This window comes from Anolis sagrei, chromosome 1 (genome assembly GCF_037176765.1).
Source record: "Anolis sagrei isolate rAnoSag1 chromosome 1, rAnoSag1.mat, whole genome shotgun sequence".
NCBI classification, from domain to species: Eukaryota; Metazoa; Chordata; class Lepidosauria; order Squamata; family Dactyloidae; genus Anolis; species Anolis sagrei.
The window spans coordinates 270,131,906-270,157,860 of NC_090021.1; the positions used below are offsets into that span (position 1 = coordinate 270,131,906).

General features: G+C 38.4%; 1 protein-coding gene across 1 annotated transcript; it reads right to left on the reverse strand.

Moving 5' to 3' along the window:
- Nucleotides 1-5,977: 5,977 nt before the first annotated feature.
- TRAF6 (TNF receptor associated factor 6) lies at nt 5,978-24,731 on the reverse strand. Its single transcript, XM_060764673.2, has 8 exons — nt 24,579-24,731; nt 16,941-17,053; nt 14,741-15,073; nt 11,933-12,083; nt 10,574-10,732; nt 9,430-9,501; nt 7,608-7,685; nt 5,978-7,126 (listed from the first exon to the last, which is right to left on the reverse strand). Exons 3-8 carry the CDS (start codon nt 15,043-15,045, stop codon nt 6,245-6,247), a joined length of 1,647 nt encoding a protein of 548 aa, XP_060620656.2. The 5' UTR covers nt 15,046-15,073; nt 16,941-17,053; nt 24,579-24,731; the 3' UTR covers nt 5,978-6,244.
- Between the last annotated feature and the right edge of the window lie 1,224 nt (nt 24,732-25,955).

The following is a 25,955-nucleotide window of genomic DNA, read 5'->3' on the forward strand; positions in this document are numbered from 1 at the left end:
AAAACTGACCTGAACTGGTTGTTTCATCTCACATGTATTTTTCTTATTAGCTTTGAATGAAATGTTCACTGAGCAGTTCTTCTCTTTTGTGGTGTTGAAATCCTATTCCTAGTTGTTCTAAGTTATTTCTGTCTGTGGTACCAATATTTCTGATGAAGTAGTAATGCCCAGGAACACAACTCCATTAACTGATGTGCCTGTATGAATATTGTCTTGAAAGAAAACAGTCATGTACGAGGTTTATGTGACAAAAGAAGAATGTTATTTTTGTTAACTAATAGATTTATCTAAGTAACTATGTTGCCTGAGATAGTTCCTTCTCTATGGACTAATGATGTGATCTACATGAATGGCAGTGACATGGAATCACATGCTAACACATTTCTGCTATTGCTTCTCTGAATACGAATTTTATAGCCTACCTACAACAGCTATGACACATTTTAAAGCTCTATCCATGGAATTGTGGAGACTAAATACTTGAAAGCAATGGTTCCCAAGCTCTGGTTCTCTAGTGTTTTGGATTTCAATTACCAGTTAGCTTGTCCAATAATCAGGAATTCTGGGAGTTTAAGTTAAAAAACCCTGGAGAATCATTTTGGGAACCAATGCTCTTAGAAGAAGAAACTAGTAAATGCACCTGTGAGTATTCCTTGCCTAAAAAAATCCTGAGAATGTTTACAGGTGACTTGATAACATATACACACAGCCAGGGAGCCAGACATCATTGCCTCTTTACTAATATTCTAGGCAAGCATGGCTTTGTCTTTGAATTCATGTTCAGTTAGATTTTGTCTCAATTGTCTTCTGATCAAGAAAGCAGTAAATCAGTGATGCAAATCACATATTCAGCTAGTATTTTTTCTATTTCTTGTAAGACAGGCTTATGCTTCTTTCCCAACTCATTCATATTCAGAGAAGCTGGCTGGATAAACCCAAGGGACTTGCCAACTTCCAAGCTCTTACTAATTTCAGCACTTGTTTATACATACAAGGAGGGTTTTCATTCAGCTAATTTATTGTCTACAATTTGCTGAGACTCACAAGCAGCTGGAAAACAAATAGCAGATTCAAACTTTCTTCAAAGTCAGGCTTCACATGTACAACAATATAAATTATTAGTGGATCTATGGCCTCAGATAAGCTATAAGCCCACTTGTTGTTAAGCATTTAAACAGCCCCTTGATCAGCAACCTCTGGCTCTATAGATATCACTGAATTCTGAAATCCCATCAACCTCACCCTGCATGCCCAATAGTCTGGGATTATAGGAACTGAAATACAACAGTACTTTGAAGGCCACAGGTTTCCTTGCCTTGCATTTAAAGAGTTTTAAGCACTTTATAAAATAGTGAAGAGACATCACACTGGCAATGAATATCCGCATAGTAAAATCAGATAGCCACCCAACCTCTTTAAAAAACTTCTAAAGAGATTCCACCAAGATTGTTATATAGTGACGATCTCTGACTGAGACTCCACTGCTTTCCATGGGACGTGTGTAATGTAACTAGAGATGGAACCAGAATACTCTCATTTTTGTGTGATCAACATATTTAGATAATGTGTTAACAGCATCCTAGCCATGTAATTATCAAGATCGGTGGTTCTCGACCTGTGGGTCCCCAGATGTTTTGGCCTTCAACTCCGAGAAATCCTAACAGCTGGTAAACTGGCTGGGATTTCTGGGAGTTGTAGGTCAGAACACCTGGGGACCCACAGGTTGAGAACCACTGATCTAGATTAAGATCTTATCCGCATAACATCATTCCACAACTGTCTAAAAATGAGTTAGAAAACCATGACAAAATTATTTCATTATTACACATACAAGGGTTGTGCATTAATTCATATATTTAATTAAAATGTTATTCAAAAATTACAGAACTGACATTGTGAAATAATGTCCTTTTCACGAGTGACTAATTGGATTATATTATACTATGCATTAAAACATGAGACAGACCACTTCTTTATTAAAAAGGCACTTTTGTGTTCTGCTTGTTCACAATGGAATGGACACTTACAGTTAGAAAGTTGCTTTAATATCTTACAGTGTTATAATAATTTAAAGCTCTAAGGCGAATAGCTTCATTTCTAGTAGCATATCTTTAAAATTCAGGAGGTAGAAATCTTGACAAGAGGTGTGCTAAAGTGAGTATATTTCAATATTCTTTAGTTCACAAAGACATCATATATTCTTCAACTAGATTTCTCTCTAGAGCAAGCTGTTAAAATACTGCATAAACATGGATGTTGTTACCGAGTCCTTGCCTGTAACACTCAATTGAGCCCAACAGAGTAAGACACAAGTATTTCATGAACTCACACGATCCTTTAGCTGCCACAACAAAACATTTTTTGCATAAGAAATGTTCTCAGTAAAAGAAATATACATAATTCCCATTCATATCTACATGCAGCTTCTTCTCAGGAAGCCAGATTTGTATACATTTCATTGTAGACAACTCCCACTTTAGAACATCTTGCCTTTCACTGGTAGCCATCACCTGATATGTTTTATGCTATCTTAAAATTCCTAAAGAAACTTCAAAACAATGACTAAGAGACCACAAGGCATTGATCACTGCCTTGAAAGCAAAATGCACATGACATAGAAGAAAATAAGGAAGAGAAGGACTAAGGGAAGAAATACCATAAAGCAAACAACCTGACAGATAAATAAATACATACATATTTAATACCTATGCATTTCTTAAAATGAGAGAATCCAGACATCAATGGTGTCTAGGTAAAGGTAAAGGTTTTGCCCTGACATTAAGTCCAGTTGTGTCCAACTCTGGAGGTTGGTGCTCATCTCCATTTCTAAGCTGAAGAGGCAGAATTGTCCATAGACACCTCCAAAGTCATGTGACCAGCATGACTGCATGGAACACCATTACCTTCCCACTGGAGCAGTACCTATTGATCTACTCACATTTGCATGTTTTCAAATTGCTAGGTTGGCAGAAGCTGGGGCTGACAGCAGAAGCTCACACTGCTCCCCGGATTCGACACTGCAACCTTTCGGTCATAAAGTTTAGCAGTGTGCCACTGGGAGCTCCTTGTATGATGTCTAGCCATACTGAATTCCAAATATAATGGGCAAAGAACAGGAAAGAGTTGAAAGAAAACAGATGCAACTTCTGGTTTGACCATCACAATGGTGCTGCAGAACAACATCCATTTTGGGATGGGGTGGGTAACAAACATGGCCCAAGGACCACATCCTGGCTCCCTCCCCATTTTTGCCACCAGTAGCTTTCTGCTATTACAAATACCAGTGAAATTTTGGCAATAAATGAGGCACATGGTTTTTGTGCCATGTTCCTACCAGAATCCTACTGTTTTGCGGAACCAACAGCAGACACGGACAGCCTCTGCTGATATTCAGGTCCAAGCCTGCTGTAGGCATGTGAGGGTAAAAGAAAAAAAGAAAGAAAAGAGCAAAAGAATGAAAACAGAAAAATGACAAGATAAGCCATGGCAAAGAAATAGGGTAAATGTTTCTTCTAAGGAACCTATGCAGTGCATAGATAATTTTAAAAGTTAGGATGAGGCTGCTGGTTACCTATACCAATAAGACTTCATAAAATAGATGCAGATGAGATTATGCTGTGAAACAAACTTTTCTGTTACTTTAATAGTAATGTGCTTGAAAAAATCTTGTATACTATGCATTTCATTAGAAGAAGCAATAAATCCAAGAGTCTGAAACAGTAGTTGCAAAAGAATCTGCAAAATGACCCACAAGTCCATTATATAAATGGGACATTATTTGTTCTGAAAGTTGTAGCAATTTTATTTTTCAAAGGTAATGACTATGACAAATGGTGGAAAACCAACTTTGCTGGCTTTTCACACCAGTTTTTTTAATCTATTATCTATTATTAAAAAATGCAAAGAATTTGACTAATGGTGGACAACTGTATTTAGCAATCCCTTTTTGTAGCAGAAGTGTATTTAAAAATGAAGTATGTTAGAACATCAGCATTTCCTTCCTAACTTACAGAAAATCTATTCCAGATGTAAGTTCCATGAATAGGTAAAATATTGCATACTTTGTTTTTCCTTATCTTAGAAAAGCCCCTGATCATAGACTAAGACGAACTTCAACGTAAAGCAAAAACTAAACTACAGTGTTCCCTCGCTACTTTGTGGTTCACTTTTCACGGACTCGCTCTTTCGTAGGTTTTTGCCTCCTGGCATTGATGGAGTGAGGAAAGGGGTTTTGCCCTCCCTCTCGGGAGAGAGGCAGGCAATCATAAAAAAAGAGAGAGGAGATACAAATCAGTATGTAAATCACGGTTTTATAGTCCCTTCCTTATAGCTAGCAAAAAAAAAAAAAAAAAGGTGTGTGGTGCTTTTAATCTCCTCGCTTCTGCCTCACCCTTGCCTACTTCACGGGACCACAGTGAACGTAACACCCGCGATAAGTGAGGGAACACTGTACTTCTTTTTACCAGAACATGAAACATTAATAGCAACATAAATTGTTACTCTAAAATTGTACTCTGAACAGACATCTGACTCTTTATAATAATTTTCAGTAGAGGCAAAACAGGTATCTAGAAAACTCTTCATAAGTCATTATTTCTCAATATGCATCTCTACTACAAAGCTGCAGAAAAAAATTGACAGACCCTTGACCTAATCTGTTTACTGTAATCAAACTACACAACATTCATTCTTTCTTCCAATATCCTTAAAATTTGTGTTTTTGAAATGCATGAAATCTTAAGATCTTTTTGCTTATTAGGCTTTCCTCTTTTGGGATGCAAATAAGGCACACTAAATGGTCTTGGACAGCAGAATATATATACAAAACATAAAATAGTATTGTGTTGCAACACTTGTTTTGACTGGTATCTTTCTTACCCACTTCATTGGGTTTCCTCATCATAACAATTACACATAAGTCTTTCTTTTTTCTTTCCTAACTGGCAGTCAAACTGCTATCTCCCAATTACTGTATTGTTCACTTTATTCCTTTTTGCTGAAGTCATTTAGTACTGCAGAGGTCAAAACAGTGCCCTATTAACTATTCTGTCAGCATCCATGATCAGAGATTTCTTCAAGCAAAATTATATCTTGGGTAGGATGTTCATGTCAATTAGCACCACTGAGGAAACTGCATAATTCAAGCACCTAAGTTCATAACTGTGAATGGCTTCAGAACTATGGGTAGAAGAGCTTCTTACACTAGAACTGTTAAGACATGATTAACTGAAATATAGCATCCTTGACCCTAACTAGATTTTGGATGTGGACAGCATACATGAAAGAAAAATATATATTTAGCAACCTTAGCAAAAAAAAAAAGACCCTGAAAATGTCAAACACAACAAGTACAAGTAGCTGGCTAGGCTCATCTGCCAGGGTGAGGCAGAAGATGCAAAATACAGTATTATTTGTCTCTAGGCTCTAATTAAAATTGTATTTCCATATACAAAACTAGATTGCTTTTGCCATCAGTAGACTTGTCTCTCATTACTAAAAAATCATTGCTCCAAGTGCAAAAAAAGGACTGGGCCAGGCATAGGATTACAGCACAAACTAAAGCAGAAAGGCAACTGGGTAGAGAAAGCTATCCAGAAACCTATTTATTACTATTATTATTATTATTATTATTATCAGTCATCACCAGGATAGCATTAGATTAACCAGATCAATGAGCCAGTCAGCTTCTACTGAGTGATTAAATGCATCAAAATGTCTAGCCCCTTCTCCTGTTAGACCCAAGCTCATTTTGGAGTTTGCAAAAAAGATAAATGGCAAAGTTAATATTAATCTTCTAGCCTAAGTTCACAGTATAATGCACTGTTATAGCTATGTTCTGATATTATCAAGGCTTATTTGGCAGAATATTCTCACACAAATTTTTAGCCAGTTCAACTCCACTGAGATACCAAGATTGAAGACATTAAATAGCACAGGTAGTGCTACAGGAAAATATAAGCGGAATCTGACCATAATGTAATAGAAACAGAACTCCTTTAATGCATAATTCTGATCTTCCCATACCGCAGCAGTTATTTAACTCACTTATTATGACCAACAGAGGGTATATCTTCATTCTTTTATATTTCAAAGATAAAGAGGAAACAGTTTCCACTTCCCGCAAAAACACTGCCTTCTGCATATGGCAGTTTTCTTTCTGCCTCCCTTGTTCCCAAGGAACCCCTTTTTTGTGCATAATTTCTCACAATTAAAAGCAACAGCTCAAGACTGTAGGCAAGCTGGACTACATTGTCCCATCAGCGCTGCGAGGCTGAAAACCTTCTCTTCGGGGACTCATTACGTCCAAACGTGTTAAAACCTCACAACGTACCAGGACAGTATCCTCTTTTATATATGTTCTTTGTTTTAGAGTTTGCAACTGCATAAAAGTCACATATCCAAAACCTTTTGGGTTGCGACGGGTTTTTGGGCGCTGGAAAGCTAGCAGCTCAGGCTTGGTATCCATTACTTCTTCATGGTTTTGCCTTGGAGATCCTTCCGACTGATCCAGAACAGAAAGGCGTATGGTGCCTTGAAATGGCCAGGGAAGATAATTGTCATACTCCCCTTGCATAATATGAACAAAAAGGGAAATATAGTTAGCACACCTCTGAACATTTGGAAGCTGGATATGCAAACGCATGCAAAGTTTGTAGCCAGGCTTCCCTGTATAGAAACCTGGGCTGTGGATCACAACAGGTCTTTCTTCTTCTAGGGCTTTCAGATAAACACTGAAATGCTCAATCTTCCATATGAAAATACCATTACACTGCTGTGCTTCCAATTCAGTGATTTTCTCCTCTAGATTTTTAATTGTTCCTTTGAGATCCCCCATCTGGGAGTTTTGGGTTTCCATTTTGGCAATGAGTTCTCTGATTTGGTGATCCTGTCTCACCAAACGACCTTCCAGCTGCTGAATGGTCTCCTTGAAGTTCCGGACTTCAGGGCTACATTCACATGATGGTGGCATGGCTTGAGAGAAGAGGGATGGGTCAAAGGATAAACCACCATGGAAATTTCCAGAAGCTGGATCCGTAACATGAAAATTCCGGAGAGTCTGAGCCATCATTCTCATATGAACCTGAGTGAACTCTTGCCAATGGCGTGCCAGCTCATTTCTCTGCATCTACAATTAAATAAAAACATATAGTTCACGGGCCTTTCCTCTGACTTAGATCAAGTGCTGAGTCTTAAGAGAAAAGAGGAAAATATTGTATTAAAAGGAGAACTGACTTTATTTTCCCGAGAGTATCTGAAACAAGAACTGAAAACTGAACATGAGAAACTGTTATTACTGTACAGGTGAGAGTTTATGGGAAGCATTTGAAGCCTTAAGGGAAATCCCCTTGCTTTACAATGCCTCCCCTTACTTATTCTTTTTCTGAACTATAAAGTTCCTCTCTTTATAGTAGAATTTCTCCATTCATTTGATCATTTTGGTTATTTTCCACATCTTTTGTTCATAAACTGAAGTAAAACAGGCAAACACAGGCCCAATCATTAAAACAATTGTAAATGTGCATCTATAAGTTGGTTGCCGATTTGAAGGTACATACACAAAAACAATTAAATCCGTAAAATATATACAGAATTGTACTATAACTTACTTTTTCTGGACATCCAAAATCACTATAGGTACATGGTACAGGAGCGGTAGGACAATCATTATCATAGTGATTAGGTAACTAGGGAAACAAGAAAGAAATTCCTGCTCAAACAAATTTTTCTGATTTTAACTACAGACAGTATGAAACCTATGAATTACTCATTAGTCACTTGTATTTATGAGAATAGGCATACCATTTATACTATGACAAAATTTATCTAATTACAAATTAGATATCTTGAAGTACAATGATTCACAGTGAGCAAACCACTTGTTAGTTCACAGCAAATCTTGTTATTTTATTATACTACTAGCTGTACCCACCACGCGTTGCTGTGGCCAACCTTCCCTCCCTCTTTCCTTCCTTCCTTCGTTCCCTCTTTCCTTCTATTCCTTATTTCTTTCCTTCTCCCCTTCCTTCCTTTTCTACCTCTTTCTTCCCCCTTATTTTCCTTCCTCTTTCTCTCCTTTCTTCCTTCTCTACCTTCCCTTCCCTCCCTCTTTTTTATGCTTTTCCCTCCTTCCTTCACTCCCTTTTTCTTTCCTTCTCTCCTTCCTACCTTCTCTACCTCTTTCCTTCCTTTGCTTTTTGCTTCCTTCCTTCTCTCTTTCCTTATTTCCTTCCCTCTTTTTCTGCTTCTTTCCTTTCTTCCTTCACTACCTCTTTCCTTCCTTTCCTTTTTTGTCCTTCTCTCTTTCCTTCCTTCTCTACCTCTTTCTTTCCTTTCCCCTTTTTCATTTCCTTTCACTTTCTCTCCTTCCTTCCTTCCTTTCCTTCCTTCTCTCTTTCCTTCTTTCTTTCCCTCCCTCTTTCTGTCCTTCCTTCCTTCCTTTCGTCTCTCCCTTTTTCCTGTATCGTCATTTAGCTTTTCATCATTTAGCTTTTTGAGGTTTTTAAGTCCTTTCCATTGGTTTTTTTTTGGGGGGGGGGGGGAGGCGCTTATGAGTGATGGTAACTCATTGATCTGTTGGAGTGTAGTGTCCAAATTTCATGTTAATTCGTCCAGTGGTTTTTGAGTTATATTAATCCCATAAATGAACATTACATTTTTATTTATATAGATATTCAGCTTTTTATCATATCTTTCAGCCAAAACTTCCAAAATAAAACAACACAGCACAATTTTAAGACTCCAGTCATGTACTTGAAATTAGATGTACTTAAATAAATAGGATTTCTGACTATGTAAGCATAAGATGTGCTCTAAAAATCCTACAATTAATAACACAGTTCAACCTGAAAACAGCAGTATAGTATCTGATGACTATTATTTTTCATCAGCTAATTGTTTCCAGAGGGCTTTTCATATATTTTTTTCCTATAAATTGTGTTCTATTTTATTCATTTTAATAGTTTTCTAATATGTTTAAAAGTAGGAAGATTTCTTCTACGGGGAGTGGCATCACAGAAGGCCCTCGTTCATACTTTTCCCCCTATAAATTGTGTTCTATTTTATTCATTTTAATAGTTTTCTAATATGTTTAAAAGTAGGAAGATTTCTTCTACGGGGAGTGGCATCACAGAAGGCCCTCGTTCATACTGAATGTGGGGAAATGAAAGCCCTTCACGTGGCAAGGTCTCAATCTCTGTAATTTACATATATTGCAGACACTCTCCAATTAGAATCTTGATCATCAAGCACCACCCAATTACCTCGGTAAGACAATGTTTATATAGCTATACCCACAACTCATGCAAACTCCCAATAACTTCTGATCTCTACTGAGGTACGTCACCCTTCCCCCCAGTTCCATTGTGCAACCTTGAACATTCCATATGTACAATTAGGGGTAGTGGGAAAAGAGCCAAGACAGGATCTTACCTGTTCTCTGATTAGTACTGTGTTACAGTACTCACAGCAGACATTCGCCAAAAGGCATACTCCATCATGAACCTTCATTTCAGTGAAAACAAATACTAAATTAGAATCAATTTAAGCAAAGAAGATTAATGGAGCATAAATATTATTAAAAGTACTGCTATCTAGAAAGTAATTTCTCACTCTTATCACCTGTCTGCACTAGAAAAACAGCAATCCTAACCAAGCAGCAGAAAGTATAAAACAACACTTTCTCAGAACTTCACAGAAATGTTATTTCATAAAGCTGTTGTTAAATCAAACATTGTATATTTGTAAGATCTGGTTTAGTAGTAGCAGAGAGGACATGTCCTTAGATGATATTCAGAAATCCCACCTATCTAAGAAACTTTATCCTTAAGCAACATTTTATGGAAAAGAAAATCTCAAACACTGTTCAAGCAAACCACATCATTATAGGTTTACACTCTGCTAAAGATGTCTAACTTGTATTCTTGGTATGTAATGAGAAATAGTTCCAAAGCCACTTTTGCTACCTAATGTAATTTTCTTATGAGTGGCCAAATCTATAGCAAAAGTGATATTAGCTAACAGTGAAGATTTTGTAGTTCAGGGAGATTTGCCTTCAGGTTAACTCAAGATGGTAGCATTGTGGAAAAAAGTTCAAAAAAATAAAAACTACTTGGGGAAAAAATAATATATCTTTTTCTTACAAAAGAAACTGAATGAAAGTTATCACTCTGATTAAATCTCACCAGAAGATCTCCAGCTGAAACTGTAATCATAGATAGCAAAAGTAGAAATTCAAAATGTGACATGAAATGCCTGGAGGCAAAAAGGTGGGCCACAATTCAAGGGAAACTGTTTCAGAAAATGAAATAGGAGGCCTACCTTGTCCTGGACTTCTGTGAGGAAAAATACAAATCCAGGATGTTCTGGGGCACAAAAAAGGCAAAATCTCTTTGTCAAATTTTTCTAAATATTATCCTATATGATATTCTATTCTGATAATGGTAAACACTGAAATATCTTCCAAGACAATACATGAAGATGGCAAGTTGTTCCGCCTTGATCAATGCTTAATTCAAACGATAAATATCACCAAGAAGACAGTCTTACAAAACAAAATTGTATGCTTTGACCATACCTCTTTTTCTTCATAAGGCATCAGCAATGCACAGTTTGGACAGGAGACTTGCCGCCGTGGGCATTCTAGCTTGATGTGTTCTTGTAGCTGATTCTTCTGGAAAATTCCCTGGCACTGGGGACACTTTTCAGAAGCAAAACCACAGTGTTGCTGATGATCCTGATAAAGAACAATACAAACCATTTCAAGAAACACCAGACATGTGGACAATATCATTATGTCTGTAAATCATGTAAACAAAATTAAAATGAACATTGCTGTCCACCTTTGAGGTAAGCAACTTTTGTTGCTATTGTGTGCCTTAAATTCTTTTTTGATTATGGCAACCTAATCACAGGATTTTCTTGGGAAGATTTGTTCAGAAGGGAATTGCCTTTGCCTTCCTCTGAGCCTGAGAGTGTGACTTTCCCAAAATCACCAATGGGATTCCAAAGCAGGGAAACCTTTGCCTTCAGTTATAGCTCATGCTCAAAACACTGAATCACACTGTTTCTCTACAACTGTCAATTTTTCCTGTTCCCTGAGAAGTCCAAGGAGTATAAAATGATGATCCAAATGAGGAACGTGCCACTGAAACATGCTTGTGAATAACAGCAAGTTCAATTCATCTATAAAAAAAAAGATTTTATGGTACAAAACATCTACTAAAGCTGTTACAAAGTGAATTGAAAGGCTTCCTTAATGGGTTAACATGCTACAAAAACTTACACAGAATAAGCGGACTAGAAGTGTTTCTGTAATTAATAATTATATCATACTATATTATTATTATAGTGGCTCATGAATATCCCAGCCTTACGTATCCTATTCAGTGGCCTTCCCTATAGCTAAGTCTATCATGAGGCAGACCTAGAACTGGCTCAGGCAGTACATTCTGGGTGAAATTCTTTAGTATTCACAGAGAAGATGATCTATGTACTCTTTTAATCTTTTTTAAGGCAAAGTAACATTTGGAACAGTGAACATATCTGTTGTGTACCTTCTAAGAGAAATAGACATCACAAAATTTAGATCAAACTCACAATGGAACAAATAGGCTTGGTAGCTGAAATGCAGATAAACCATATTTCATGCAATATGAATGGTAAAAATTGTTGAGTTCCTCTTTGTTGCTTTCTTCTGATGTTCCCATCCAGTGATCTACACTTACCAATGTAAAGACGACTGACAGCCCTTTCCCACTTTTATTCACTCCTTTTATTAAGTCTCTTCAGAGGATTTAAAAAAAAAATGATCATAACTACTATCCAAAAGTAGGAGATGGATATAAAGCATCTCCCTGGAACAGTCTTAATAGTTGTAGCTGCTCAAAGTAATGTAAAACTGGACTGAAACATGACCATTTATTAAAATTCCCACCTCTAAATGCCTTAATTCCATCTTCTGGTTACAGTCCTTATTAGGACATTTCACTGTCAGTGAGAGGATTTCTCGTTTTGCAAAGTTGTCAGGAAACAGTTGAGTTTCTAGTAAGATTTCATTGTCTATTGGGCATTTATGACCGGCATCTCTGTTGAAAAGAAGAAACATTTACATTTTTAAATGTAGTAAGTTTAGATTTAGTAAGGACTTTTTATTTTTACGCTTGGGTCTAATTATGCCTTGTCTGATCATGAAGCCATTCCTCCTTGTGCAACATTGCTCATGTCACCTCTCCTGATGTAGCCTATCCCATGTTATCCTTACTAATCCATTTCAGAAATTTCCAAGGCCACAGAGCCTTTCAGAGGCCACTGGGATCTACAGGGGAAAGGAAGAGACAAAAACTCCAAGGTTCAAGTTGAGTTTTAAGGCATGATATCTTTATACACCATTCTCAAATTGTACCCATGCAATGTCTGTAAGCTGCATTTTGAATTCCAGTCAGGAAAATATTAGGGTCTCTATATGATCAAAGTGTCCTCCTATCTCCAGCAATTCTTCTCGTTTTCCACAAATGAAATGGAAGAACTGAACACACTTAAGCACAGATTTGACAACAAAAAGGAACTGGACTGGATGTTTGACCTTGTCTCACAGCTATAAATTTAAGCTATGCAAGTCAGAATCTTTTCCAGATACAGTCTTTGAGGATAGAACTGGATGCAATGAGCCAAATGCCAGCTTTGTATTGTTATCTGTAATAGATGGTATAAAGAGAATATTTTTCCATTACTGATTTGAAAAGGAACGTGGCAACGAATTATGACCCAAAAAAAGAGAACCTCTACGTTTTGATTTTAGTCTGTAAAACTAATGCACATTTGAGATGTGATGAAACACCGAATTACTATTTTTCACCAGGGAGAAAAAAGGAAGCCTGCATTCATGATTCAGTCTCTCAGGATCTGTTTACAGCATTACAAATTATGAACTTGTTAAAATAGTTTTCCGTTTTTTTTTTTTCCTTCAGTGGAATAGGCAATGTGACTCAGGAGCCTATTACTGAAGTGGAAAATCAAAGTAATTGAGAACCACTTCAGATCTCACAAAATATTTCAGAAACATCAACTATGATCCTGCTGCAGGATCATAGTTACTACAATAGCAACCCAATATCCAGTTATAAAATGCACAACAGGGAAAAGTTCTTTTGTAACCTACATGAAAATATCTATCTATCTATTTATTTATTTAGAACTTTTATATCCCGGTCTTCTCAACCTCCGCAGAGGGACTCAGGCTGGCTAACAACAGAAAATGCATACACAAATAAACTAATAACATCATAACATCATCTAAGTCCCATAGTAAGGAAAGGCTGGGTCTGCTTATTAAGTAAAAGGATTAGGTTATTCCAGATTCAATTTAATAATGTAGTTTGTGCTTTTACTGCTTTTATCCTACTAGAATCCAACATTCAACTCTTTTCTAGTCCTTTTCCAATCCAATCCTATCTTTCCTTCCTTGCTATTTTAGGCTGATTTTGATTTCAACCCCCATGGTGCATTTAGTGTTATTTCTTTTATCTTTGCTTTTTCTCTTCTCCTGCTTGTACTCTGCTTATGTTTGCTATATATTTAGAGAATTACTGCAAAAACAGCATACAAACCACATATATACTACTATGGAATAGAACAGTACACATGCCGGCAAACTGTAAATGTTTAAAGCAAATTTTAAGGTTACTAGCACAAAAATCCCTGGATTTACCTGCATGTAATTTGGAAGAATCAATCTCATTCTGGAGTGGCTAATTTCTAATGCTAAAATAAGATTAGTGTAACACTAATACATACCAAGATGGAAAAAACATTTTTGAGAGACCCAAGTAGACTGACTTATAATAATGCAAGCTTTAAGTTCAATAAATCAGTTCATTTTTTTCCTTAAGTGGCCAGGATAGAAGGGCTCGAAAAGCAAGACAGCAAAGCTGTAACAAGACTCTGTGGCCCTTTCCCAAGTTTCCCAATTGTCCTCCAAAGAACACACCTTGATAGAAGCCTTATTTTAATGTTCAGAAATCCATAAAGAAAACAAAAATAGCAGAGTTATCAGTGTGAACTATGTTTCTTATTCATAGCTGTGTACTGGAAGGTAACTACAATCCATCTGCTAAACTGAAAGTATTCTAAATAATATGCTCAGATCAACTGATCAATTATCTTCAAGAGACCACTAGTAAGGTTTGGCTAATATACCTCAAGGGATGACTCCCTTCCCCACTTTCAACAACATCCACTTTCCTTATTTCCATTTTGGTGGTCAACACATAGATCTATGCTTTGCTGATGTGTTGGGCATAGCTGGTGATGAAGGCTAAAATTGCTCTCTCCTTTCCCTTGTTTTGTTCTTCATGCATTCTCAGTAAAGTATTTTGGAGTCAACTGTTGTTTGCTTTGCTGGTTGCCAAAAGGCACACCCAGCTATGGTAGGATCGGGTAGAGTACAATCCCACTCTTTCCCATCTCAAGCTATATTTTACATTGTTTACTGCAGATACACTGCTGCACGATTATACCAAATGTCTGTAGTTTTCCAAGCTTTTCTTTGCCATCCTCCAAATGTCAATGTTTAAAATACTTCCATTACAGACAGAAGAAGAGGTGGGAGCTAGGTGTAAAAAGGAGCTTCCTAACCAGACACACTCTTAACTAAAGAATGCCTGCATTTGAGACTCTTTTATGAGTGAGCACTGAAATTTATTGTTTCAGCACATGACAGCTGCATGACAGTGTGCTTTGTTACCTTATAGATTTTACAATGCATGCTTTGCAGAAACGGTGTCCACATGGTGTCTGTACTGCTTCCCGCAGAGCCATTAAACAGATGGGGCATTCGTATTTACTTTCCAGCGGTGGATCAAACTCTACATCATAGCCTTGTGTTTCCTCAATGAAAGAGTTTGAAAGTGTTCCACCAGTCTCATTGCTGATACTGGCATTGATGCTCTCTTCCTTGGCTGCAGCACTGCAAGCACTGGCCATGGCTGCACAGCAGCCACTCTCTTGACTATTGGTTTCAAAGCTGGTGTTGCTATGTAGCAAACTCATAGTAATTTGTAAGGTGTTCAAGTGTAACCTGTGTGGGAGGGGAAGAGAGATAGAGACAATTAACTCAAAGGTCAACATTTTGACAAATAGAGAAGTCAATTAACTAAAAGGTCTACATTTTCATAATCCATCAGTGCTTCCTACAAGACATACACTTTCTTCGGCTGCTTTCACAATCATGCAAGCAGATCTGTCTAAACTGCTTCCTCTGTATACATGCATTCGCTTTTTGAGCGTCGCTTACCAAACTGCTATGTAAAGCATTAAATCATGAAAAGCAACCAAACATGAAAATCAAGCTGGATGTTAGACATTGAAGCATTCACCTAATACCTCTACCTTACACATATGTACAGAAACAAATGGAAATCAGTTGAAAAACCTAAAAGTAAATGTCTGATAACTGATGAAAATACAGAACAGTGCCTACATTTGGGTGAAGGAGCAGTCAAGTCAAGGCTAAAACTCAGTGCTCTATAATAAAGAATAGAAATTTTCCATTGTAAAATACCGTATTAACAACTCCATGGATCATAGTTTACATCTGGACCCCCCTCTTGTTTGAAAATCCAACAGCTGAAAAACATCCAGAAACTTAATTTTTTTGCTGCTAGTCACCTGTTTGTGCCTTTGAGGAAATCCGGCACTACCAGGTTTTTCCTCAAGGAGCCTTTGCTCCTTGAGGAAATTTCCGTCCCATAGTCAAGCCTGAAAGCAGACTAAAATGACTCTAGATAATCTGCCTCATTCAGATACCTTACTCAAGAAAGGGATCTTGAACACTAGCCTATAATTATCCTTTATAATAGGATTTATTTTTCAGAAGAGGTCTTACAGCAGCCTCCTTCAGGCATATTGGGCCCAGGCTTGTTGTAAAGAGGCATCAATCACTTCCCTTATCCACTCAGTTAGACCTCCTCTCACCTTTTAACAAGTCAGGAAGGGCAAGAACACAGTACACATGCAGTGGCTCTCATTCCTGTATATTGTACTGTAAATATTAGTATGTCTACACCATACATTAGAGATTATAAAATTACTCATCACACCTCCTTCTCTTCATCTTGAAAACAACAGATCATTTGGAGCAATACTAGCTAAGTAGTGTGACTTTCTGAACACAAAGGAGCAAGAATAGCAAAAAATAAGAAATAACAACAAAACTACCCCCATATCTATTTCTTATACATTCTTAGAGATACATTATTTCCCAAATACCTCCTTGATACAACACTATTACAACAACAACTTGCTGTCATCAACAACAGATTTTTTTTTGAAAAAACACCCACTGTCAAGTGTAAAATTCAAACAGTTAATAGTCATTTTGTAGTAATGTCAACACACCTTCAACTACTGGTGTTATAATTACCTGCTTTTCTTTGGGGAATTTCCAAACAAGGCAGCCTACTCTTATTGGAAATGGAGATCACTTAGTCTTGATTAATCCTAATCAGTATATGTAGGAAAATGGATAATACCACTACAATCCACATTATTCAATTTTTTAGGAATACCTGATTATCTCAAAAAGACTGCTCTCATTTTATTAGATGTATTAAATGTCCAAGCACATTTCCTCTTTTTTTAGTATCTTGAAAGCACTGCCTTTAGTCTTGAATAGTGTTTCTCAACCTGTGGATCCCCAGATGTTTTGCCCTTCAACTCTCAGAAATCGTAACAGCTGATAAATTGGTTGGGATTTCAGGGGGTTGTAGGCCAAAACACCTGGGGACCCACAGGTTGAGAACCACTGGTCTAGAAAAATATAATACGTTCAAACTCCAAGATAACGCACTAGCAAAATATTTCCTTGAGAGTATGTTATTCATTCTACTACATATTTAAATTACAGCAAATGAACAATCTCTAGAGTTCATTCTAATCATACTTACTTAACTGCTGAATATATTCTTATTATTCTTCATAGAAAGTTTTTACTCCATACTGTAAAGGATTATGGAAACAGCACTTCACCATATGGAATGCCATAAGGTTTTCATCCCAGCTGAAATCAAAGAACACATTTATGGTAAGACCAATTTTGCCTCCCCCCAGATTTTTCTCTCTCCCAACCTCTTCATTTGTCCTTTTGTGTACTAATGAGACTCAAAGAAAATTAGCTATCACAAGAACTGACAATCAAATAATCACATATATCACAGTTTTGCATACATCCCCAAATTAATTGTGAATACTTCATAATCTGAAAATTATGAGACCAACATTGCACCTGTTGATCTACAAGTTATGTAGTCCAATAAGCAAAAAGACCACTAACATTCTGCAAGTAGACCCTCACCCATAGTCCAAAACCTTCCTGTCCTCTCCTCTAGGCAGAACCAATCTCCAATCTGTTATAGGGGCTTCCCACATATGAACTTTCACCTCTAAAAGCGACTTGAGTTCATTAACAATTATGATTTCTTCCCTATTAACTCGTGGATCTGAACCCTTCTCTTTAAGTTGCAAAGATTCCGAACAAAATCAATTTGATATACTCATCCACTAATAGAATCAATAAAAACTCCTATGCTCCTTGAGGGGAACAGTTCATTTTGGGATGATGTGTGCTACCATCCCATTCAGGGATGGGCAAAACAAAATGAAAAGCGGCTTCAGCAGCACTAGCAAACACATAGTTTAATACAAATCACACACCAAAACAGTTTCTCACATCTAAAATGGGATCCATTTTCTCTGAATGGTAAAAACCTAGAGAATGTTGCTATCTTTTGGGTTTCTCTTTTACTGTGCTTCACAACGTGTGTACCTTGGAGCATTCTCTTTTAGTTCTGTTATTATTCATAGCACATTTGAATCTGCACTTTGTTTAATCCCACCACGTTGTGTCACACTTCCAGACTACCAAACTCCATACCCTGCCTCATTAATTCTTGCATAAAGAATCTTGGTGCATGAGGGGAAAATCATATGTTTCCCTCTACCATCAGGCTATGCCACGGGGCTCTCTAAGTACACAGAATTAGAAAATCATTTTTGACAAGATTCAGTTTCAGTTTGTAGTTGCTATAGACCAGGGAAAACATATTTCCAGTAGAGAAAACAAACAAACAAACAAACATACATACAAACAAACAAACAAACAAAAAACATTGGCTAAGCACTGTTCCCAATGATATACTAATTTATAAGCCAAGAATGAACATTCTTTGTTTGTAAAATTATAATAAAATTGGTAGAAGTACCTATTATCTTGATATTTTTTTAAAAAAAATCAGACTGGCTTGGTTTTTTGAATAAGCACCTTATAGCAACATTTTATGTCTACTGTCAAAATGGGAATGAACCCACATTTAGCAATTATACCTGTGCAGATTAAAACTAAAGAATATACTAGGCTTGTTAAATATTTAATAAATTAATATCCAAATGATCCTATTCTAGAATAATAAATCAGCAACACCTGCGTTTTTTGAACTCATGAAGCCTTCTTAGCTGCTGCTTTACCCCTCCATTTGTAGTAAGCAAGGTCAGAAAACAAGTTTAACAAAATAATCTTTCCTTTTATGTACAAACTAAAAACTGATTAATGCCTTCCAAACCAGCCACAATTTGGAAAATTAGACCCACATTCTGACCTATTTGGAAGTCATCAATGTTTCTCACTTGGTTCGTAATCTTTCTATGCAAGCCACTTCTGGCTCTCAGTAAAATACATAGACATTTTCTTTACATTCAATAAAAAAGTCTACATCTGAAAGAGCACTATCTGGAGGGGGATGCTGAAAGAAAGTGGTTATCCCATATATCTTATATCAATAAAGGAGGCCTCAGTCTTAAGTCTGTAAGAACTTGGTATGCTCTCAATGATATAATCTTTTAGAGGGCTTTTTGTCAAAGGTTCATCATCATTTGATGGTACAGAACAACCAATACCCAAATTGGAATCAGGAGTTACACATATAAAGTAATTTTAAAATATGAAGAACTGTGTGCCTGCAGGCATTATTTTTTAAAATGATATAATCTTGGCCAAGGCTGAGCAATCATAATTGACATTCCAGATCTAAACAAACACCAGACAATACTATCTTTGATGTACAGAAATTTCAGTTTTTGTTAATATCCCACTCCTAAGCGATCAGTTTTAAAATACACTGCACAATGGGTGCACTGGCTTTCAATTAGCTTCTAAAAGCAATCCAGTTCTATCCAATTTGAGTCCCCCCAGGGATGAGAAAGGCGGTATATAAATATTATAAATAAATAATAAATAAATATCCTCCCCCACAAAGAAAAAACCCTTCTTAAATGACCTTGGTCCTTCTCTGAGTCAGACTGTATTTGTACTCAATTGCAGTATTTGAGATTGACAGAAATATTTGCCTGTGATTTCAGTGCACTAAATTCAAACAGCAAAGGTACACACCAGTATCTAGATGATTGCTCCACGAGTGTATAACAGTGTTTCTCAAACTCTACTCCTTCGGGTGTTTTGGACTTGAGCTCCCACAATTCCTAATAGTTGGTAAGCTTGCTGGGATTTCTGGAAGCTGAAGTTCAAAACACTTGAAGGAGCAGAATTTAAGAAACATAGGTGCATATCCTTATTTGAGCACTTTCCAGATGCTGAGTCACAGCACTCTTGTTTGAGTAGACTTTTAACAGCAGTGATTTATAAGCCAATTGTTACAGTATATCTTCAAAGTCATCTTGACTAATAGGGGACTCTAAGCCAGGCAAATCTAACATGGGATTTCTAGGCACAATTTGTTATGAAGCTGAGAGTGTGATTTGCCCATGGTCACCCAGTGTATTTCTATGGCAGATTGGAGATTCAAGCCTTGGTCTCCAGAACTGTAGCCCAATACTCAAACCACTTCACCATGTTGGCTCTTTAATTGTTGGTAGATTAACATTTTTCCCCCCAAATTTGATCCATTTATACTGAAATAAACTTTTTTTTAGATTTAAGTTGTATCTGTTATCTGCACCCCTTCTCCTTTAGTGCATTTTAGATTATTTCTTATTGCCATTCATGATAATAAATCCATCTTAGGGCAGGATACAGGTAATAAAAATAGTAAGTAGCAGCCTTACTTCCATTGTCTCTTTTAACACTTTCTAGACAGTGCATTAGGTCTCACTAATATAGTTGGCATCAGCAGGTGATAGTTAAGTTGTGACTGGAGTAAATCTGCTATAAGTAAAGGGTATATTAGTTGGGTATGTTTAGCTTACAAAAAAGTAACAAGACAAAGGCACCACCTAAGAATACTGTATATGTGTTTGTGTGTGTGTGTGTGTGTGGGGGGGGGGGGCATTGACAGCTCTCTCTCTCCTGACTTAATACTACTAGTATCTGGACTACTCTACTAAAAACCCATAAAAGATTTTCATACAGCACATAAATCAAGCGAAGAACATAGCCACAAGATGTTGTGATGCCTACCAACTTGAAAAGCTTTAAAATCAGGGATGGGCGAGACTACAAGGGCCATCCTGTCTAACCCCGTCAAACAAAGTACTAAAAGGGAATTAGATAATTTAATTTAGATTAGAGACAGTGGCAGCTCTAATCCACACGACTGCTAAGGAACATGAGAAAGAGGATGTAGTTGTTGTACCTCTGTTGGGCTTTGGCAATTCAATCAAACACTATGTGAAAAGAGTATCTGATTAGATATTCTTTTCACATAAGGATTTAAAAATATAAAAATACGGTTGTTGTTATATTCCTAAAGTATTGGGTTAGATTAATTTGACATTATGGACTCACCAGGAAGAGAAATTGTAATCAGTTTTATCATATTATGGTAAAATCAGTCCAATGTTCCCTCCAAATGTTCAAGATAAAAACAGAAGTTAAACAGCTAGCCCCATTAAATAGTAAACAACACAGCAATATATTTCCCCAGTTAACAAGCCCGTCCTTTGGAGAACACAGAACTATGATCCATCTCACTGAATGCTGCTGACTAGGGGGAAAGGTGATCTGTAAGTTTCCTGAAAAAGTGTTAGAGAACAGAAGAAATCTACTATGAACTAAAAAAGACAGGTGGGAGAGGTATATAACATTTAAAAATATCTAGTGTGCACAGAAAATCCTGGGCGACTGAACAAAATTTATTCAAAAGCCAAATAAAACATAAGAAAAACAAAGTCCTATTAAAAGAGGTTGGTTTTCTGTATTATTCAGTAATCACCTCATTGAAGATTTATGGGGATGCTTTTGTAGATCTAGTCTCAAAAGCTTTTCTCAGTTTCACTTTTTCTCTACTTTTAAGATTAGGAAATCTTCAGTTGGGAACATAAGAGATCCCCAAATAATCAGTAATATCCTCTGCCTCTTTGTGCTATGCTGAAAACAAACATGAGCATACCTTCCACTCTAAATCAAAGAGACAAAATGCAAGACAAAAGCAGAGTGAGTGTGGGAAGAGAAGAACCTGAGAAACAGCAAGTCTAGGCATGCAATTCTGGAGTAAGATGAGAAAGACTGAGGAAGATAAAGGCACAATTAGAAGACAATACCTCCCAATCCTATTTGGCTTTTCAATTTAATTAATTTTCCTCCAAAATATTCCATTTGTGGCCACTTGGTATCAGCTGGCACATTGCTCCAAGACATCTGTCCACTGCATGGAAACCAAAAGCTGTGAATGCTCAAATCCCTTTGTATGCAATACCACCATAAAATGGTATCCCATATATAAACTGCCAAAATCAAAGTTGGTTTTTAAAAACATTTTCAAACCATGGATAGTTGAATCTGTGGATACTAGAAAGCATGACTCTACAAGCAAACAACACTCCTTTCAGAATCAACAATTCCAGTGGCAAAACATTTTGCCTCCTCCCAAAGCTGGGCGGATCTACATCATAATCTTTGGAAGAAGAGAGGGGAGAGCACCCACCTATCTACCCAAGGCGGTAAAAAGAGGCAACTCTTCACATACTCTAACTATAGGACAGGCTGATGAAGCGGGGTCAATGCAGTCTGACACCACTTTACTGGCGATGAAGTCCTAGGACTTAGAGTTTGGTGAGGCACCAGCACTCTTGGTTAGATAATAATAATATTTCTTACCTGCCTCTCCTTGTGGCTCGAGGTAGGTTACAGTATAATTAAAACACATGCTTCTGGAATATGGCCATATAGCCCGAAAAACTTACAGCAACCCAGTGATTCCGGCCATGAAAGCCTTCGACTACACATAAAACATATAAACACTGAAAAATCCCACAATACACATATGAAAATGTATTTCTATAAAATAAGTATTAAAATACACAAAATGTAGACCAAACATAGGACAATTGTTTAAAATTCATGTTTAAAAACTGCCGTTAAGTAGGCCTGCCAGAAGAAATGTCTTTAGATGGTTTTAAAATTCCGACAGCTCATTTAGCTGTCAGAGCTCTTCTGGCACATTGTTCCACAGTCTTGAGACAGCCAATGAAAAGGTCCTCTGGGTGATGGCCACCAGTCAGGGTCTTTTTGGTTGGAGCAGATGCCCCAAAGTGTTCATGGCTGATTGTACTGGAGAAGGCGATCCTTTAGGCTAAAGACGGTTGAAAACTACCACACCGGGATTCTATAGCATTGAGCCACAGTGGTTAAAGTGGCGTCCAACTGCATTAATTCTACTGTGTCTTAAGAGCAGTGGTTCTCAACCTTTCTAATGCCATGACCCCTAAATACAGTTCCTCATGTTGTGGTGACCCCCAACCATAAAATTATTTTTGTTGCTACTTTAGAACTGTTATTTTTCTACTGTTATGAATCATAATGTAAATGTATTTTTATTGTTACAAACTGAACATAATTAAAGCATAGTGATTAATCACAAAAACAATATGTTTTGGGGAGGTTGTACAATAGATGATGGGATCTGCAGTACCTTCAAACGATTCAGCTCTGGCTAGATTGGAAAGGGGAAAAAGGTCTAACCAAAAAGGATTGGAGGGAAAGAATGAGAGAATATATGCTAATGGTCAGACTAACTTATAACAGGAGGAATAAGAGTAATGAGGACTTTTTAGAAAAATGGAAGTTGGCCATGGCATATCTGAATAGAGAGTCAGTAATATAGAGGAGCTCCATTAGGAATTTAGGTTTACTACGAACGAGGACAGATAAATAGCCTTAAAGGCTTCATAGTGTTTCGGTGTGGGAAGTCATGGTGAAGGGTGCATGGGTGTGGGGATGAGGGTTTATTTTGTTTAGGATAGGGGTTTTGGGATGAGTGTAAGGTCTGATGTGTGTAAAATGCCATGTGCTGATTTCCTGAATGTTATGGAAAAAATTTAATAGAAAGCTTTGACTGAAAGCAGTGGAAAACAGGCAGAAATAGCAAGTCAATGTGTATTAAGATATGTCAATGATAATAATTTGTAATTAATGTCAAAATTAACTGATTGATTGAATAAGGTAGATACGCATGTACACGTCAAAAATATTGGTACCTGATTATATCTGCCATGATTTGCTTTTCTGTTATGTACCATAATCAAAATAAACAGTTTTAACAACAACAACAAAAAAAAAACAGTAAAAAAGATTCAGCTCTGACTTCCACAGACCTGGATTGCTCGGCTCGGGGGGTTTCAGCTGGGTGACCCAGGCCGGCCCTGTGGGTAGCCATTTTGAGGAGGGCAGGACCAAAGGAGGTGGCCTCACGACCCCTCCAAAATGGCCAAGCGACCCCCCTGGGGGGTCACGACCCCCAGGTTGAGAACCACTGCTTTAGAGGGTCTGATCAAGGGTCTGGAGAACAAGTTCTATGAGGAGCGGCTTAAAGAGCTGGGCGTATTTAGCTTCAGAAGAGAAGGCTGAAAGGAGACATGATAGCAATGTATAAATATGAGAGGGGAACTCATAGGGAAGAGGGCGCAGGCTTGTTTTCTGCCGCCTTGGAGACTAGGGCGTGGAGCAATTGCTTCAAAATACAGAAAAGGAGATTCCACCAGAACATTAGGAAGAACTTCCTGTGAGAGCGGTGTTCAGCAGTGGAACTCTCTGCCCCAGAGTGTGGTGGAGGCTCCTTTTTTGGAGGCCAGGCAAAGAAACAACTGAAGTTTAAATAAAAAGGAAAGAAAGCAGAAAAGGAAGAAAGAATGGCGATCATAAGAGATTAAGAGCAATGCAGGTAACTGTATATGCCAGGCATGGGCAAACTTCGGGCCCCCCTCCAGGGGTTCGCTGAGGGCGAAAAGGAAGGGGCCTGAGGCTGTTAGGCATTGTGGGAGTTGAAGTCCAAAACCCCTGGAGGGAGAGCCGAAGTTTGCCCATGCCTGGTATATATTGTTCAGCCCACTCTGACCCACTTGGCCCAGTCAACACTCTCTCAGCCTCAAGCGGAGGCCATGGCAAAGCTCTTCAGAACAAGCCTCAGGTCGGGAGAGGCTTGGAGCTGCACCACAACAACAACAGCAGCAGCGACAACAACTACGGGGCAGCGTCGAGGAAGGCCGGAAAGAGAAGGCTGCGGCGACGGCCCTCCTTCCCTCCCGGCCTCTCCGCTCTCCATCCCCGCGTGGAGCCGAAGCAGGGAAGCCGCACTCACCTCAGCCCGGTTGCCACCTCTCGCCGAAAGGCCTGTGGGAAATGCCCGGAGGAAAAGGCCCAGGAAAGGAAACGGGAGATTTCGGCTGCGGAAACAGAAGACAGCACGGAGTTTCCGTCTCCGTCACAGCTGACGAGCGAGCGCCTCGCAGCCGCAGCTGCTAGAGAGGCCTCGTCCGGAAAGGAAGGGAAGCGGCCGCCACAGACAGCGCCCCCTCCGGCCGTGCGCAAAACTGTATTGAGTTTTAGGATGCAGCTACACCAGGCATCCTCAAACTATGTCCTCCCAACTGTTTGGGTCTCCACTGACCACTGAACAAGCTGGCTAGGGCTTTTGGGAGCTGAAAGCCCAAACAGACGGAGGGACACAGTTTGAGGATGCCTGGTCGAGAATTAACACATTTTATTCTCAATGTTATGGAACCACAGGAGTTGTAGTCTTTAGGACTCTTGGTAAAGGCCAAAGACCTTGTAAAACTACAAATCCCATGATTCCATAGCATCGAACCATGGGAGTTCAAGTGGAGCGAAACTGCATTAATTCCACGGTGTAGTAAAAAGGTAAAGGTAGTCCCCTGGCATTAAGTCTAGTCATGTCTGACTCTGGGGTGTGGTGCTCATCTCCATTTCTAAACCGAAGAGCCAGCGTTGTCCGTAGACACCTCCAAGTTCATGTGGCTGGCATGACTACATGGAGCGCCGTTGATCTACTCACATTTGCATGTTTTCGAACTGCTAGGTTGGCAGAAGCTAGGGCTGACAGCGGAAGCTCACGCCGCACCCCGGAATTGAACCTGCGACCTTTCAATCAACAAGCTCAGCAGTTCAGTGCTTTAACCCACTGCGCCACCAGGGCCTCCCTCCACAGTGTAGTAGATGCACCCATAGTGTCAATTTTTTTCCCTATTCTGACTGCTGGGAGGGGAAAGGTGGCTACTGGTTCACAAGTGCCCTCTCCTCCTTAAGCCTTTGCTTCTGCCTGTATTCATTTTGGGGAAGATCCCAACTAGTTAGTGTCCACCACTCAGAAGCAGGGACAGGTCTAAGGCAGAACTGCCCTAAAGAGGCTTGGTCCCTTTTAACATTGCACAGAGTGCAGCAAATGTTGCTTCCTCCATTGTGTTGTCTGGATTTCAAAATAGTATAAGGGACACTTAAAATTTATGACACGCATGATTTAGATCAGCGATTCTCAACCTGGGAGTCGGGACTCCTAGAGGGGTCGCGAAGGGGTGTCAGAGGGGTCGCCAAAAGACCATCAGAAAACACAGTATTTTCTGTTGGTCATGGGGGTTCTGTGTAGAAAGTTTGGCCCAATTCTATCATTGGTGAGGTTCAGAATCCTCTTTGATTGTAGGTGAACTATAAATCCCAGCAA